This window comes from Oryctolagus cuniculus, chromosome 6 (genome assembly GCF_051225735.1).
Source record: "Oryctolagus cuniculus isolate XC-2025 breed Fujian yellow rabbit chromosome 6, ASM5122573v1, whole genome shotgun sequence".
NCBI classification, from domain to species: domain Eukaryota; kingdom Metazoa; phylum Chordata; class Mammalia; order Lagomorpha; family Leporidae; genus Oryctolagus; species Oryctolagus cuniculus.
The window spans coordinates 543,567-559,977 of NC_142872.1; the positions used below are offsets into that span (position 1 = coordinate 543,567).

At 58.6% G+C, this 16,411-nt stretch overlaps 1 protein-coding gene across 3 annotated transcripts in view; it reads right to left on the reverse strand.

Annotated features, from left to right (window-relative positions):
* TRIM17 (tripartite motif containing 17) overlaps positions 1-16,411 on the reverse strand; it is a 46,104-nt gene that overhangs the window by 1,230 nt on the left and 28,463 nt on the right. For 2 of the 3 annotated variants that reach the window (XM_070075941.2, XM_089334686.1), the window contains 3 exons: positions 10,365-10,795; positions 7,972-8,067; positions 6,538-6,768 (listed from right to left, as the gene is read on the reverse strand). In XM_070075941.2, the coding sequence (XP_069932042.1) occupies positions 6,538-6,768; positions 7,972-8,067; positions 10,365-10,790 (753 nt within the window). In that variant the 5' untranslated portion in view covers positions 10,791-10,795. Of the gene's footprint in view, positions 1-6,537; positions 6,769-7,971; positions 8,068-10,364; positions 10,796-12,137; positions 12,352-16,411 lie in introns of those variants that run through there. The other variant, XM_002723783.6, reaches the window with a different exon arrangement.

Genomic DNA, 16,411 nt, shown 5'->3' on the forward strand with positions numbered 1-16,411 from the left:
ACAAGGGTGGGAGGGGGAGGCAGGGAGTGGGCCAAGCCCTCAGCTGCCCCCAGCCCTCGCTGACCCTCCCCAAGCCACGTTCTCTGCGTCCACGCCTTTGGTCCAGACTGGCCCTTGCCGGGCATTCCTGGGAATGCACCTGGCTGCACTGCCACCGGGTGCTCAGCCTGACCCACGCCGTCCTCCCAGTCATGGTGGGGGGCTAGGTCCTGCTGATGGGCCCAGGGGCGCCCACCTGGCGCCTTTACGCCTTCCAGGCCAGTAAACAGTGCATACAAGCACCCCTCATCCCAGACCCCGGAGGAGGCCTGAGAGCTGGGGCAGTCGGGAGCCCATGAGCGCTCCTTTATAAAAGCAGACCACAGCCACTGTGACGCCCAAGCAGAGCAAGTAGGACAGAGCCGAGAGCCCCTGCCCACAGCGCTTGCTCTGTGGGGCCCGTTAACGTTCAGCTGGGGCTGCCTGTACATAGCACTGCAGCTCCTCAGCCAACCAGGCATCCAGGGGGCTACTGCTGTGCAGGCAGTGAGCACGGCGTGGGTGGTTCGAGTCCAGGGCTGGACGATGCTGGCCAGTGCCAGCTCTCACTGCCATGCTCAGAGCACTGTGCGAGGTAAAACTCAAGAGTTGCTTGTTTCTGGGATTTTCAGTATTCTCAGACCGTAGCTGACCTGGAGTCAATGAAGAGAAGTGAGGGCAAGGGCTGCGTGTGCTCACCCACTTAGGCGGGTGTGGGCCGGTCCAGGAGGGACGGCTGTGGTGTGGACACAAGGGCGGCTCCTAGAGCCTCTGGGGAGCCACAGAGCTGCCAGCACCTGACGTTCCCACGTGGGAAGCAGCCAGGGGCCGGGGCAGTGGAAGATGACCCAAGACTTGGGCCCCTGTACCCACGTGGGAGAGCTGGAAGAAGCTCCTGGCTCCTGGCTTTGACCTGGCCCTAACCCAGCTGTTGTGGCCATCTGGGGAGTGACCCAGCAGGTGGAAGATTCTGTCTGCCTTTCAAAATCGATCTTTTAAAAAAGAACTGTGGAGGTCACTGAGGTAAAGCACAGGTGAGAAGAGGGGCGTCCCAAGGAACTGCCTCTTGGGCCCCACCTGCCCCACCTGTGCGCCTGCATGTGAGTGTGCAGGGTGTGTGTGCATGTGCCTACATGCGAGTGTGTGGGGTGTGTGTGCAAGTGATACACCGTGTGTGGTGGGTGTGTATGCATGTGCCTACATGAGAATGTGCGGGGTGTGTGTGCATGTGCCTACACGAGAGTGCGGGGTGTGTGTGCAAGTGATGCACCATGTGCAGGGTGTGTGTGTGCATGTGCCTACATGAGAATGTGCGGGGTGTGTGTGCATGTGCCTACATGAGAATGTGCAGGGTGTGTGTGCAAATGATGTACCGTGTGTGGTGGGTGTGTATGCATGTGCCTACATGAGAATGTGCGGGGTGTGTGTGCATGTGCCTACATGAGAATGTGCGGGGTGTGTGTGCAAGTGATGCACCATGTGCAGGGTGTGTGTGTGCATGTGCCTACATGAGAGTGTGCAGGGTGTGTGTGTGCATGTGCCTACATGAGAATGTGCAGGGTGTGTGTGCATGTGCCTACATGAGAATGTGCGGGGTGTGTGTGCATGTGCCTACATGAGAGTGTGCAGGGTGTGTGTGCAAATGATGCACCGTGTGTGGTGGGTGTGTATGCATGTGCCTACATGAGAATGTGTGGGGTGTGTGTGCATGTGCCTACATGAGAGTGCGGGGTGTGTGTGCAAGTGATGCACCATGTGCAGGGTGTGTGTGTGCATGTGCCTACATGAGAATGTGCGGGGTGTGTGTGCATGTGCCTACATGAGAATGTGTGGGGTGTGTGTGCATGTGCCTACATGAGAGTGTGCAGGGTGTGTGTGCAAATGATGCACCGTGTATGGTGGGTGTGTATGCATGTGCCTACATGAGAGTGTGCGGGGTGTGTGTGCATGTGCCAACATGAGATTGTGCAGGGTGTGTATGCATGTGCCTACATGAGAGTGTGCGGGGTGTGTGTGCATGTGCCTACATGAGAATGTGCAGGGTGTGTGTGCATGTGCCTACATGAGAGTGTGCAGGGTGTGTGTGCATGTGCCTACATGAGAATGTGCGGGGTGTGTGTGCATGTGCCTACATGAGAGTGTGCAGGGTGTGTGTGCAAATGATGCACTGTGTGTGGTGGGTGTGTATGCATGTGCCTACATGAGAATGTGTGGGGTGTGTGTGCATGTGCCTACATGAGAGTGCGGGGTGTGTGTGCAAGTGATGCACCATGTGCAGGGTGTGTGTGTGCATGTGCCTACATGAGAATGTGTGGGGTGTGTGTGCATGTGCCTACATGAGAGTGCGGGGTGTGTGTGCAAGTGATGCACCATGTGCAGGGTGTGTGTGTGCATGTGCCTACATGAGAATGTGCAGGGTGTGTGTGTGCATGTGCCTACATGAGAATGTGCAGGGTGTGTGTGCATGTGCCTACATGAGAATGTGCAGGGTGTGTGTGCATGTGCCTACATGAGAATGTGTGGGGTGTGTGTGCATGTGCCTACATGAGAATGTGCGGGGTGTGTGTGCATGTGCCTACATGAGAATGTGCAGGGTGTGTGTGCAAATGATGCACCGTGTATGGTGGGTGTGTATGCATGTGCCTACATGAGAGTGTGCGGGGTGTGTGTGCATGTGCCAACATGAGATTGTGCAGGGTGTGTGTGCATGTGCCTACATGAGAGTGTGCGGGGTGTGTGTGCATGTGCCTACATGAGAATGTGCAGGGTGTGTGTGCATGTGCCTACATGAGAGTGTGCAGGGTGTGTGTGCATGTACCTACATGAGAGTGTGTGGGGTGTGTGTGCAAATGATGCACTGTGTGTGGTGGGTGTGTGTGCATGTGCCTACATGAGAGTGTGCGGGGTGTGTGTGCATGTACCTACATGAGAGTGTGTGGGGTGTGTGTGCAAGTGATGCACCGTGTGCAGGGTGTGTGTGCATGTGCCTACATGAGAATGTGTGGGGTGTGTGATGCAAGTGATGCACCGTTTGCGGGGTGTGTGATGGCAGTGATGCACTGTGTGTGGTGGGGGGTGTCTGGGTGTGTGCGGTGGTACACTGGTATGTGTGATGGTGCGCAGTGTATGGTGGGTATGCTGTATGGGATGGTGCATCTGGTGTGATGCAGTGTGTACTGGGGAGATGTCTTGGTGTGTGATGGTGTGCTGTATGTGGTATTGTGTGAAGTACATATGTGTGTGATGTGCACATGTGTGGTATATGTATGAAGTATGTATGGGTGAGTATATCATGCAGTGTGTATTGTGAGGGAGATGTCTTGGTGTGTGTGATGGTGTGTTATATGTTATATGTGTGTGAAGTATGTGTATGGTGGGCATGTGATGCAGTGTGTATTGGGGGGTGTCTGGGTGTGTGGTGGCACACTGGTATGTGTGATGGTGGGTGTGTGACTGTGTGGTGGGTTTGTGTATGGAGGTGTGTGTGATGGTGTAGTGTGGTAGGTGTGCATGGGAGTAGTAGGTATATGGTGGTGCACAGTAGATTTCTGTTATGGTTCTATTCACTCCCTATGCTTCTGTGGGCCAGTTATCCCCCTGTCCAGTCCCTGGCAGGCCAGTTGGCTGCACCATCTCCCCAACTATGGCCACTGGACACAGCCTTGTGACTCCTACTCTTGAGGAAGTCACAGGTGCCCATCCAGGCCACTGTGTGTCCCTCGAGTCCCAGCCGCATGTGGGGCACCCCTGGTCTCCTGAGACCATGGTCTCCTGGGTTGGAATCGTGTCCTTGCCAAAATTCCCAGTTGCAGTGCTATCCCCGGGCTCCAGGCTGTGACTGTGTGGACAAGGGGGTGGCCTGGCAAAGCCGTCGTGAGCTGAGACCATCCCAGCTCAGCTGCACAGTGCAGCAGAATACATGGCCTCCTCCCAGGACCGCACAGCGGCAGCCTGGGGAGAAGGTGCAGGATGGTGTCTGCTGAATGGGGTCACTTGTGCACCTCGCGAGGTCAGAAATCTGAAGAGAAGGGACCGGCTGCCTTTGCAGAGGTAACAGGTTGAGTGAGATCACTGGGGTAGGCCCGTTTCTATGAGGACAGGAGAAGGAACCCATAAACACACACCACATAGGACACAGGGAGAGGGCACATGCGCAAGCCAGAGGCCTTGGGAAACCCGCGCTGCAGTCCAGCCCCCAGGACCGCAAGGAAGTAGGTTTCTATGTTGAAGCCATGGTCTGTGGCACAGGTTGAGCGGCTCTGACGCAAGCTGCAAACCTCCACCTGCATGGGTGTCACTCAGGCTGAGTATGCAGTGGTGTGCAGCAAGTGGACTTCAATATTTAGACTTGGGTCCCATCCCCAAATATCTCTGTGCGTGAACAGAATGTTGCAAAAGCCAGAAAACCTGAAGCCCACAGCATTTCCGGTCCCTACCATCTCTGTGCTCAGCAGTGCTCAGCCTGAGCCTCCTCTGTCGGGCTGTGTTTCTCCCTAAGTTCAGCCTGAGCCTCCTCTCTCAGGCTGTGTGTGTTTCTCCCTATGCTCACACTGAGCCTCCCCTGTCGGGCTGTGTCCCCACGCTCAGCCTGAGCCTCCACTCTCGGGCTATGTCCCCACACTCAGCCTGAGCTGCCTCTGTCGGGCTGTGTCCACACACTCACACTGAGCCTCCTCTGTCAGGCTGTGTCCCCACGCTCAGCCTGAGCCTCCTCTCTCGGGCTGTGTCCCCACACTCAGCCTGAGCCTCCACTCTCGGGCTATGTTCCCACGCTCACACTGAGCCTCCTCTCTCGGGCTTTGTCCCCACGCTCAGCCTGAGCCTCCCCTGTTGGGCTGTGTCCCCATGCTCAGCCTGAGCCTCCTCTCTCGGGCTGTGTCCCCACACTCACACTGAGCCTCCTCTCTCGGGCTATGTTCCCACGCTCACACTGAGCCTCCTCTCTCGGGCTGTGTCCCCATGCTCAGCCTGAGCCTCCCCTGTTGGGCTGTGTCCCCACACGCAGCCTGAGCCTCCACTCTCGGGCTATGTTCCCACGCTCACACTGAGCCTCCTCTCTCGGGCTGTGTCCCCACGCTCAGCCTGAGCCTCCTCTCTCGGGCTGTGTCCCCACGCTCAGCCTGAGCCTCCTCTCTTGGGCTGTGTCCCCACACTCAGCCTGAGCCTCCACTCTCGGGCTATGTTCCCACGCTCACACTGAGCCTCCTCTCTCGGGCTGTGTCCCCACGCTCAGCCTGAGCCTCCTCTCTCGGGCTGTGTCCCCACGCTCAGCCTGAGCCTCCCCTGTTGGGCTGTGTCCCCATGCTCAGCCTGAGCCTCCTCTCTCGGGCTGTGTCCCCACACTCACACTGAGCCTCCTCTCTCGGGCTATGTTCCCACGCTCACACTGAGCCTCCTCTCTCGGGCTGTGTCCCCATGCTCAGCCTGAGCCTCCCCTGTTGGGCTGTGTCCCCACACGCAGCCTGAGCCTCCACTCTCGGGCTATGTTCCCACGCTCACACTGAGCCTCCTCTCTCGGGCTGTGTCCCCACGCTCAGCCTGAGCCTCCTCTCTCGGGCTGTGTCCCCACGCTCAGCCTGAGCCTCCTCTCTTGGGCTGTGTCCCCACACTCAGCCTGAGCCTCCACTCTCGGGCTATGTTCCCACGCTCACACTGAGCCTCCTCTCTCGGGCTGTGTCCCCACGCTCAGCCTGAGCCTCCTCTCTCGGGCTGTGTCCCCACGCTCAGCCTGAGCCTCCCCTGTTGGGCTGTGTCCCCATGCTCAGCCTGAGCCTCCCCTGTTGGGCTATGTCCCCACACGCAGCCTGAGCCTCCTCTCTCGGGCTGTGTCCCCACACTCACACTGAGCCTCCTCTCTCGGGCTGTGTCCCCACGCTCACACTGAGCCTCCTCTCTCGGGCTGTGTCCCCACGCTCACACTGAGCCTCCTCTCTCGGGCTGTGTCCCCACGCTCAGCCTGAGCCTCCTCTCTCGGGCTGTGTCCCCACACTCAACCTGAGCCTCCTCTCTCAGGCTGTGTCCCCACGCTCAGCCTGAGCCTCCTCTCTCGGGCTGTGTCCCCATGCTCAGCCTGAGCCTCCCCTGTTGGGCTATGTCCCCACACGCAGCCTGAGCCTCCTCTCTCGGGCTGTGTCCCCACACTCACACTGAGCCTCCTCTCTCGGGCTGTGTCCCCACGCTCACACTGAGCCTCCTCTCTCGGGCTGTGTCCCCACGCTCAGCCTGAGCCTCCTCTCTCAGGCTGTGTCCCCATGCTCAGCCTGAGCCTCCCCTGTTGGGCTGTGTCCCCACACTCACACTGAACCTCCCCTGTTGGGCTGTGTCCCCACACGCAGCCTGAGCCTCCTCTCTCGGGCTGTGTCCCCACACTCACACTGAGCCTCCTCTCTCGGGCTGTGTCCCCACGCTCAGCCTGAGCCACACCTGGCAGCAGCTCCAGTCCTCATGGCACGCCCCTCCGACAGCAGCCTGGACAGGTGCGGGGCGACATGTGCCTCCTGCCAGCCCCGCGGGCCTCACCTGCAGCATCTGCAGGGGCTCCTGCTGGCTGCGGTCTTCCAGCCGCAGCAGCAGCATCTCCAGCGTGTGGCTCTGCTGGTCCAGGGAGGCCTTGCGCTCGCTCAGCCTGCTGGTCGTCTCCTCCTCCTCCTCCTTCAAGGCCTGCAGGAGCCGCCGCTCTTCCTCCACCAGGAGCAGGGTCATCTTCTCAAACTCCACCAGGATGCACGTTCTCCTCTCCTTCACCATGGCCTGCGGGAGCAGTACCCCCAACACTGAATGCGAGTCTCCACCAGGCCGTCCACACGGGTCCCCGCAGGGAACCAGCAGCTCCAGCCGCGGCAGGGGGCCAGGGATGTCTGCACAGGTGCACTCCGTGAGCCCCAGATCATGACAACCACACATGCGTATGCTGGAAGCTCGCTGTGTGGGTGTGTTGGACACCACAGGAGCCAGCGCTGGACCAGGCTCAGAATCAGCGGAGGTGCTCAGGCTGCAGCCGAGCTGCCAGCAGGCCTGAGAAGGCAGTACCCCACCCCTCACCCCAAGGGGCCACCCCTGGTCGTCATGGTAACAAGGCACCTCTGTTGATTCTCACACAGCCCCAGGACCAGCCTGGGCGGCCCAGTGCTAACCACGCAGCCCCTGCCTTGGGACTGCGTCTGTAAACCCAACGTTTCCTGCTTGGCCCCAAGAGAAGCCTTGAGAGTGCAGTATTGCTGTGTTCTAGATCACGCGGTGGAGCCACAGCTGATGGTTAAACCGTGCCGTGCATGCTCACCATCACACAATCCACCGAGCTTCAGAATGGGCCAGGTTTCCAAACAAGCAAAGCCCAGGGGACTGAGCGTGTCCCGCCAGAGAGATGTCTCCCTGAGCGGCAGGAGGGGGCATCTCCTAGCTGCACCTCCTGGTTCTCTTTCTCCCTCGTCGGGCTCCATTCTGCAGCCTCTGCCCAGCGCACAGAACATGCTCTGTGTTGTGGGGAGCTGAGTGCCGCCCCGCCCCAGCTAGCCAGCCCCGTGTGCTTGCAGCCATCCTGGCAGCTGGGGGTCGCTGGTCCTTCCCTTAACTGTGAAATCCCCTTGGCTGGAGGACACTTCTGAGAGTGGAAGGAGTCTCCACCAGGCCTCCATCACCTGGAGCTGTCACCCCGGTTGCGGCGCTGACAGACGCGGCCTCCTGTCCCCCACAAGCCTCACAGTCCCTGTTCTCTGACACCACACCTGTCGGCTCCTCCCCATGCCCGCCTGTTTCTCTGTGACCCCCACATGGGCCCTGTCCACATCAGTTCTGTCCTCAGGGCGGCCGCAAGACCTACAAGGATGGAACCCTCTCCCTCCCCACAGGAGGCAGGGACACCGACTCTCACCCTGAGTGGAGGTAAGTATGGCTGAGGCAGGGATGGAAAGCCCCCCACCCCAAACACACATGGGGCGCGGCCCAGGCACCCACCTGCCACTCGGCCAAGGCCTGCTCCTCCTGGGCTTGCATCTTCTCCGTCTTCACCACCTCCTCCCGCAGGCACTCCATGTCTGCTTCCAGCTTCGACTGTGAGGCACACAGAGTGGCAGATCTGGGGTCAGTGGCTCCCCCTACCATTCCTCCCCAGGGCACTGGGATTGGAATGTGCCAGCCCCGATGGCCACCAGGCACCAAGATTATCTGGAGCTGGAGACAAATGACAGCAACAGATGCAGACACAAGCAGAGCCCCTGAGGACCTAGGGCTGCCCTAAATCTCCCCCAGCCACAAGGAGGACAGCCTGGCAGCCCTGAGGGAGACTTGCACACCCCTCCCCTAGACCACCTGGCTGTGCACACACACCCCTCCCCAGACAACCACGCTGTCCACACACACTGCACACACACCCCTCCCCCAGACCACCTTGCTGTGCGCAGAGACAGCCCTGTCGTCCACACACACTTCCAGTCCTCGCTTGCTACCCTGGGAGGCTGGAAGCCCTTTCGCTCTGGCTGCTCCCCGACTCTCTGCTGTCTGTTGTGCAGACTGAAAAGGAAGCCGGAGTTTCGGCCAGTGCTGTGATCTCCTGCTGAGCCCACTCCTGCGTGGTGTGTGCTGTGCTCCTGCGTGAGCCCTGCGTTTCTCCCACTCATCTGAGGTGTCACCTGTGAGGTGGGCAGTGGGGCAGAGCCTGCAGCCGGAGGGCAGGTTCTCTCTCTGGCCACCCATCTCCAAGGAGCAGCAGGCACGTCTGGCAACATGGGCATCTTGCTGTGGGTGATGGTTCTAGATTCTTCCACAGAGGGGCATGAGCATCACACACAGGGAATTGGGATGCCCCCTCCAGTTGTGGGGATGGTAACAGCATCTCAGCTCTCGTCAGCCCCAGCCACCAACCATCCGGCTCAGGTGAAGCATTCTGTCCTCTGCCGTGTCTGCCTCCTATGGCAGAGCCTTCTGGGGGACTGGGCCAGGCCTGCAGCCACAGCTGTGTCACCAGGAATGCTGATTGCCAGGCCCCGTCTGGACAGGCCAAGTGGGAAGCTCTGGAGGTAGGTGAGGCCCCCATGTGTGCTTCCTGGGGCCTCGGCTGTCGCAAGTGGGGGCTTCATGCTCCCACGCAGTTGCTATCCTGGGGAATGTGATTCTTGCTCACCAAGCACCCCACGCACAGGAGTGGGTACAAAATGCCAAAGTGCACACAGAGAGTGTGTGGTCCATGCACATGATGGACTTGTGCACACAGCAGTCAGGAGAGCAGAGTCATCTGTGGCAGCAGGGATGGAGCTGGAGGTGATGTTCATGAAACACGCAGTGCTGTGCTCACTCAGAAGTGGAATCTGACACCACTGGGCTCTTAAAAGCCGGGCCTGAACTCTGGCGCCGGCAGGGGGAAGAACCCACAAAAAAAAATACCGGAGAGGGTTTGAATGCACTCAGCTCAAAGAGCTGCTGGTGTCCGAGACGTGGAGAACTTAAATACCCTGGTGGTCACTACACATGGCACGTGGTCCACCACTTGGCACTGCGGTTGCTGTCCACTGAGACGTTAACTAAGAGATGCTAGATCCGGCACGCCTGTGGCTGGGCAGTGGGGTTAAGCTGGGGCTGTGTTTGGAGACAGGATGCAGCCGAGGCCCACTGCCCACCACGCTCTTCCAGGGCCCGAGTCACTGTCCACGTTCCCGGGACTCAGGTTCTCAGGGAGGAATTCTCAGAGGATTCTCCAACAGGAATCAGGCATCCTTCCCCAAATTAATCTGGAATCAGAGGCTCCTTCCTCAAAGACCCAGACTCCTGGGACCTGGGTTCAAGTCCTGCCTGGCCACTTTCTGACTCGGAGTCATTGGCCAAGCCCCTGGAGTTCCTGCCTGAAAGTAGGATGAAGGGTATCGCTTCTTGGCCTTTTGGCTAAGATCAAGTGTAGGATAAGCGGTGACTGCGTGGCTCTGGTGGTGGTATGGGGCCTGGATGGCGATTCAGAGCAGCATATGGCCCCTGGCGGCATGCAGCAAGCACCAGCACTGCCGGATAGTACCAGAAGCACCAGGAATGTCCCACAGACGGTGCTGTGGCCTTGGTTTCCCCAGCACACAGTCCTCTCCCGATCACGGAGTGCATGGCAGTGCTGCCGCCTTCCTGGCCGGGCTGCCTCCCTGTGCTGGCCTGACCGTACTTCCTGGCCTCCCCGTAGGGAGGTGAGGCCACAGGCCACCTGCACCTGGCCAGGAAGGTGAGGACTGACAGCAGAGCATGCCCCTCAGGCTACCCGGCACCTGGAGCGAGGCCTGGTCACCCACCTGCTTTGAGGTGTCCACTGTGAGGCCCTGCCTGGCTGACGCACCCCTGGACACCCACCCCAGCGGGGCCCTGACACGGCGCACCTTGTACTCCTGCACAGCCTCCTCCACGGGCAGCACCCTGTGCAGCCGGTGCTCCCGCGCCTCCCTGCAGACCACACAGATGGGGCTCTTGTCTTCCTCACAGAAGAGCTTAAGGGGCTCCTGGTGCACCTGGCACAGGTCCCGCTTCTGAAGGCCAGGGTGCTGCCGCGCCATCTCGGCCACTTTGGTCAGCAGGCGGTTGGGCCGCAGGTTCCTCTGCGGGGACATCTCCCTGCACTCGGGGCAGGGGAACGAGCCCTTCCGCCGCCTCCCCTTCTTGCCTTTGGCCTTCTCCCAGCTCAGCCGGATGCACTCGCGGCAGAAGTTGTGGCCGCAGGCGGTCATCACAGGGTCTGTGAAGTAGTCGAGGCAGATGGAGCACGTGGCCTCCTCCTGCAGCTTTCTGGCAAGTTCCACGGCATCCATGGCTCCTGCAGAGACACACCGAGAGGTTCCTGCATTGAGCAACTGCAGGGCAGAGGCTTCGGTGAGGGACGCTCCAGGCCAGCCGCCCACACTGTGCACCATGCCAGCCTCCTCTGAGGCACCATCTACCAATGAGTCCAGAGCCCCTTAAGCTAGGGGGTCGAGAGCTGTTATTCTAGCCTTCCATAACAGAGCAAAAGGACTAGCCAGGCCCCTCAGAGCCTGGATCCTACCTGTCCTGTGTGGCCAGCCCAGTCAGGCCTCTGCAGAGAATCCTGCCAACTCACCCCTGCTGTGAGCCCTGCCTTTCAGGAGAACGCATGGGGTCAATGCAGCAGGAAGGCCTCCCTCCTGCCACTGACCCACTGTTCATCAGCCCTTGGGCCTGCCCTCATCTGCCCCCAGGACAGCCCCTTTGCAAGAGGTTACCCCCCAGAAGGCGGGGTCTAGGCAGAGGAGTGTGGGACGTTGGGAGAACTTGCCAGTCTGAGTGACGTTCCACATGCTGGGTGGGATGCAGGCTGCTGGCACAGGAAGGGTCCTCCCCCCCTTCCACACCCAGACCCGGCCCTCGCCCTGGATGTGAACGACCTGGCAAACAGGGAGGCAGCTTCCTCGGGAGCCGTGTGCCCGCTGCTCCCTGTTCTTGCCACCGGCGTGGAGCTCCCTGTGAGCACCCAGCACCTAATGCGGCCGAGCCTTCCCTGACACCCAGTGAACGAAGCTTGGATAGGGAGCCTTTCAACAAGCATCAGAGCCACGTTTCCTGTAACAGCGCCCTCCTCCGACCAAGGGGAATGGGAAAGGTGAGGGCATGCAGGCAGACACAAGCACATGCAAGACACATGGGTGTGCAGCACACACTCACAAACATGAGGGCACACGCGTGCTCAGACACATAGGCAGACACATGCACACCCACAGACACAAATGCTGAGACATGTGTGTGCACAGACATGCATGAACACCCATGCACACACTGCATACACACAGACACCCTCTGGAGTCTGAGCACTGGGTCCCCGCGGGGGAACCCTTGAAGGCCCCTTACCAGGGTGTCACTGGCTCCCTGGTTCCCGGGGGGGTAGGGTGGGTGGGGGCCCTAGAGGCAGGGCTGGGGGTCTGGCTTGGCAGGGAGGGAGGCGGTCCTCAGGTTGGTAGTAGCCCTCAGCCAGTAGGCTCATCCAGGGGACCAGAAGGACCCCTCCAGAACTGCAGCCAGGCAGGGGCCTTGTGCACCGGGAATAGGTGGGACGGGGGCGGTACCCACGGGGGAGTGGGCGGGGCAGCACTGGGAGGGTGTTGGGGGGGCTGTTGGTACCGCCGAGGAGTGGGCCGGATACTCACCAAGGGGAGGTGGCCCAGGCAGGGGGAGGTACTCTCGGGGAGGGTCCCGCGCCAGGCGCACCAGCTCAGCGCGCTTGCACGCATTCAGAAAGGCTGGTTTCGCTTGTTGGAGCCCAGGATGAGGCCACGGGGCCTGAGCCAGAGCCTTTGTGGCGTCAGCAGGGTCGGGGGTGGGGGTGGGGGCTTCCGCAGGGCGGGCGGCGCCTGTGGTGGGGATGAGGCGCCTGGGGTGGGGCTTGTGGGTGAAGGGGCGCGGGGAACGGGGAGGGCCGGGGCGGGGGTGGGGGTGGCGGTGCAGGGGAAGGCGGTAGCTTGCTGCGGGAGGGGAGGTTGTGGGGGAGGTTGAGGGTCCGAGGGAGACGGTGAGAGTGGCGGTGGGGGCGGGCGCTCCAGTGGGAGGAGGTGGGCGGAGAGTGCCCAGCAGGGACGAAGGTGGGGCAGGCTAGGATTCCAGCCAGCGTCTCTGGTGCATCCAGCCCTGACCGGCCGCCAGGCGGGGGGGCTGTGCGGGGCCAGGGGTGCAAGGGTGAGGAAACGCAGGCTTTGGCTGGGGGGTGGGGCAGGGAAGGCCGAGCGGCTGCAGGTGCAGAGCCCCTCCCCCTTCAGGCTGGTACGGGGATTCTGGGCCAGGGCTTCTACCCATCTAGAAAATAAAATCACAATTAAAGTTTTAAAGCTTTAAGAAAGTATTACAAGCAAACACGCCTGCAGACCACAGGACAGCCCCTACACAAGCTGAAGCCTCCCCCGACCACCTTCCCACACCCATGTTCCTGGTTCAGCGACTTTGTTGTTTAAGTGAACTTTGACCCTGCAGTCCAAGCCACTTCTCCATTCGCCTCTGTGTGCGGGATTAAACGCCCTTTCTCCTCTGGTTACCCTGCCTTTGTGACAGGGAGGCCCACCCAGAACCGGGGAAGGCAGAGATGCCGGCTGCAGGCCCTGCCTCTGCCCCAGTGTCTGGAGAATGGACAGGTGGCTGGCCGCCCTCACCAGAGGGGCACGGTGTTGAATGGACCGGGCTCTGGGGGGAGGACAGGGGACTATCCAGGAAGATTCTGTGGGGCCCCAAGAGAGCCAACCAGAAGTGACTCGGAGCGTGGGAGGAGAAGAGGATGGATGTTGTCCCCGTGGGAGGATGTGGCTGAGCCATCACCAAGAGCCAGCCCTTCAGAATGGCCTGGGAGTGCGCCAGCAGGAAGCTTCCAGGGTACTTTTGGCCTGTCCATTGAGTTCTAGAAGATTCCTGGTGTGCCCCAGTCCAGGTGCAGCCAGCACCACCTCACCACCCAGCAGGCCCCTGGTGGCCCCATGACCCCTGACGGCCTATGGGAGCTCATAGCTCAGAAATGTCCTTAATTTATTTTTGTGAAGTAGTCTTGGGTTCACAGCACAAATGAGAGAAAGGACACAGACCTCCATGTCACTGTGTGGGACTCCCACAGGAGTCCCAAAAGAGTTACAGAGCACGCTAACCCAAAAAGAAAGAGAAAAAGCAAAACCAAAATGGAGTTCCTTAAGCTAGGGCACTAAGCACCAGACACTGCCCAGACCATCTGTCAGAACAGACACAGGAGGTGAGGTCTGATAAGGACTGGGGGACATTACATCATAAGCAGCAGCCAACCAGCTGGCTACTGCACTACTGCACCCTCACTACTGCACACCCAAAAGATCCCCAATACACCATTGGTCACACCCAGACACCATCATCTGGTTGGTGATACCCCAAAGGATGAGCCTGATTGGTGACACCCAGGGCACCTCACAACTGCTCTCATCCCCTCGGGAACCACGGCTCAGTGCAAGTGAAACTGCCCGCGTCTCCACTGACTGAGCTCTGCCTGCCACCCTGCTGGAGCCCACCTCCCTGGACGTCCCAGCTGCCGCCAGACCTGACATGGGAGCCAGACCGGACCTCTCATCAGGTGACATCAAAGCCGGACCAGACCTCTTGTCAGGTGACCTCTCCAGCCCTTCACCTTGGGAACTCAGAGCCTACTGCCTAGAGTGCCAGGCATCCCACGATCCCTGCCTGTAAGTGACTGTTCTGAGAGCCGTCTCTCCCAGTGGGAATGGAGACTCTGGACTCGGGCCTTTGTCTTTGGTGACCGTGGTAGGAACCTTGAGAACGCAGCCTTCATATCATGCCCTTAGCCATGAGTGAGTGTTTAGAGTGCTTGTGCTTTCATGCTTTATACTTAGAACTATTGCTGGATACTCCTGGAAACTGCCTTACTCCTAGATGCATTATGACCTGTGGACTGATGACATGTTGAGAGGTATTGACCTTTAGATATGTGCGTTGAATATATATATTGAGTGGTATTGATTATTGAATAATAAATTATATTGAAAAGACTATGATGAGTCTGTGTGATTCTTCCCTGTGCTCCGACACGTCGCATTAGCCTTTTTGAGCTGTGTGGCAAGTGGCGCTCATGACACACTGCCCTGCCATCCTGTCGTCCCTGATGTCTCCACGGTCTCTCCACAGTTTTGCCCTGTTCAGATGGTCCTGGGGCTGGGACGGCAGCGTGTGGGCCCTTCAGATGGGTGCTGTGGAACTCAGGCCCAGAGACAGGCATGCATGTAAGGAAACAGGTTAACTGGGAAAACAGCATCTTCAGGCCAAACGCACCATCCCAGTCCTCAAGGTAGTGGGAGGACAACACGGAGTAGACGGAGGTGAGGGCAGACAAGTGGTTCGTTGATCATCAGACAGGTCCCAGGCTCAGTTCCGACCACCCTGATGCCAGCAAGGTGGAGGCTTCTTTGAGGTCAAAAGCTTGGCTGTTGACAGCTGCTGCCTGTGGATTCTTCCTTACCTGGGACCTGCAGGTCTGACCATGCCCCTGCAGCCAGTCCTGGGAATTCTTTCTTTAAAAATGTATTTATCTGAAGCAGAGAGTGACAGAGATGGGGGTGTAAGAAAGAGCTTCCGTCCACTGGTTCACTCCCTAAGTGGCCGTGACCGCCGAGTCTGGATCAGGCTGAAGACAGGAGCCTGGAGCTCCATCTGGGTCTCCCACGTGAGTGCAGGGGCCCAAGCACTTGAGCCGTCCTCTGCTGCTTTCCCAAGTGCATTAGCAGGAAGCTGGATTGGAAGTGAAGCAGCCAGGACTTCAACTGGGGTGCTCAGATGGGATGCTGGTGTTGCAAGTGGCACAGTCCAGTCCCTGGAATTCTTACACATTACTCATTGTTGACCAGCACTGAGCTTTTGTCAGACTGTGAAAAATAAAGGAGGGTGTGTTTGTGGGGTCACAGCATGGGCCCCTCCCTCGGCCATGTGCATTTCCTCTGCTGTCTTCTTGTGGCTCCACGGCTCCTTTCCTTGTAGTGCAGAGCGGCATCCCATTCACCTCCTGGAGGACACCTTGGTTACATTCAGGTTTTTTGGCAATTACTCAAAATCCTTTCATTTCTCCAAGTTTCAGAAAAAAAAATCATATACACACACACACACACACACAGAGATATATTTCAAAATGTTTGTGGAAAATGGAATTAAAAGTTTATCTCGATACAATAAATTTTAAAATCCACGATTTATCATTATACACATTTCCCATAAACTTTTGAAGACACCTTGTATACATGGATTTCAAAATTGCAGGATCTCTGCTTTTTTTTTTTAAGATTTATTTATATATTTGAAAGGCAGAGTTACAGAGAGGCAGAGGCAGAGAGAGGTCTTCCGTCAGCTGGTTCAATCCCCAGATGGCCACAGTGGCCAGAGTTGAGCTGATCCAAAGCTGGGAGCCTCTTCCGGGTCTCCCATGTGGATGCAGGGGCCAAAGGACCTGGGCCATCTTCTACTGCTTTCCCAGGCCATAGCAGAGAACTGGATTGGGAGTGGAGCTGCTGGGACTTGAACTGTTGTTCATATGGGATGCCGGCTTCACCTGCTACGCCACAGCAGCGGCCCCAGGATCTCAGCTCTTGATTCTGTGTGGAATCACTCCTTCCACTTAGAAATACTTGGCCCTGAGGCTGTCTCCACAGTGCACTCAGGGCTCACAGAGTTGGGCACAAGGTGCACAAATGTTGATGCTTCCCACGTGATGAGGGCTGGCAGGGTATGGAGGAGATGGCTCCAGTCCTCACTGTAACTGTGTTATCATTTCATAAAACTATTTGACTCTTCCAGAGGAGACCAAATGAGTTCCCATGATAGACCGCTGACAAGAGTTAATTAAAAAACCCTCCACCTAATTGCACTGCACAGACAGAGTGTGTGCTGGTTCTGGATTTGGGAAATGCTTGCTGAG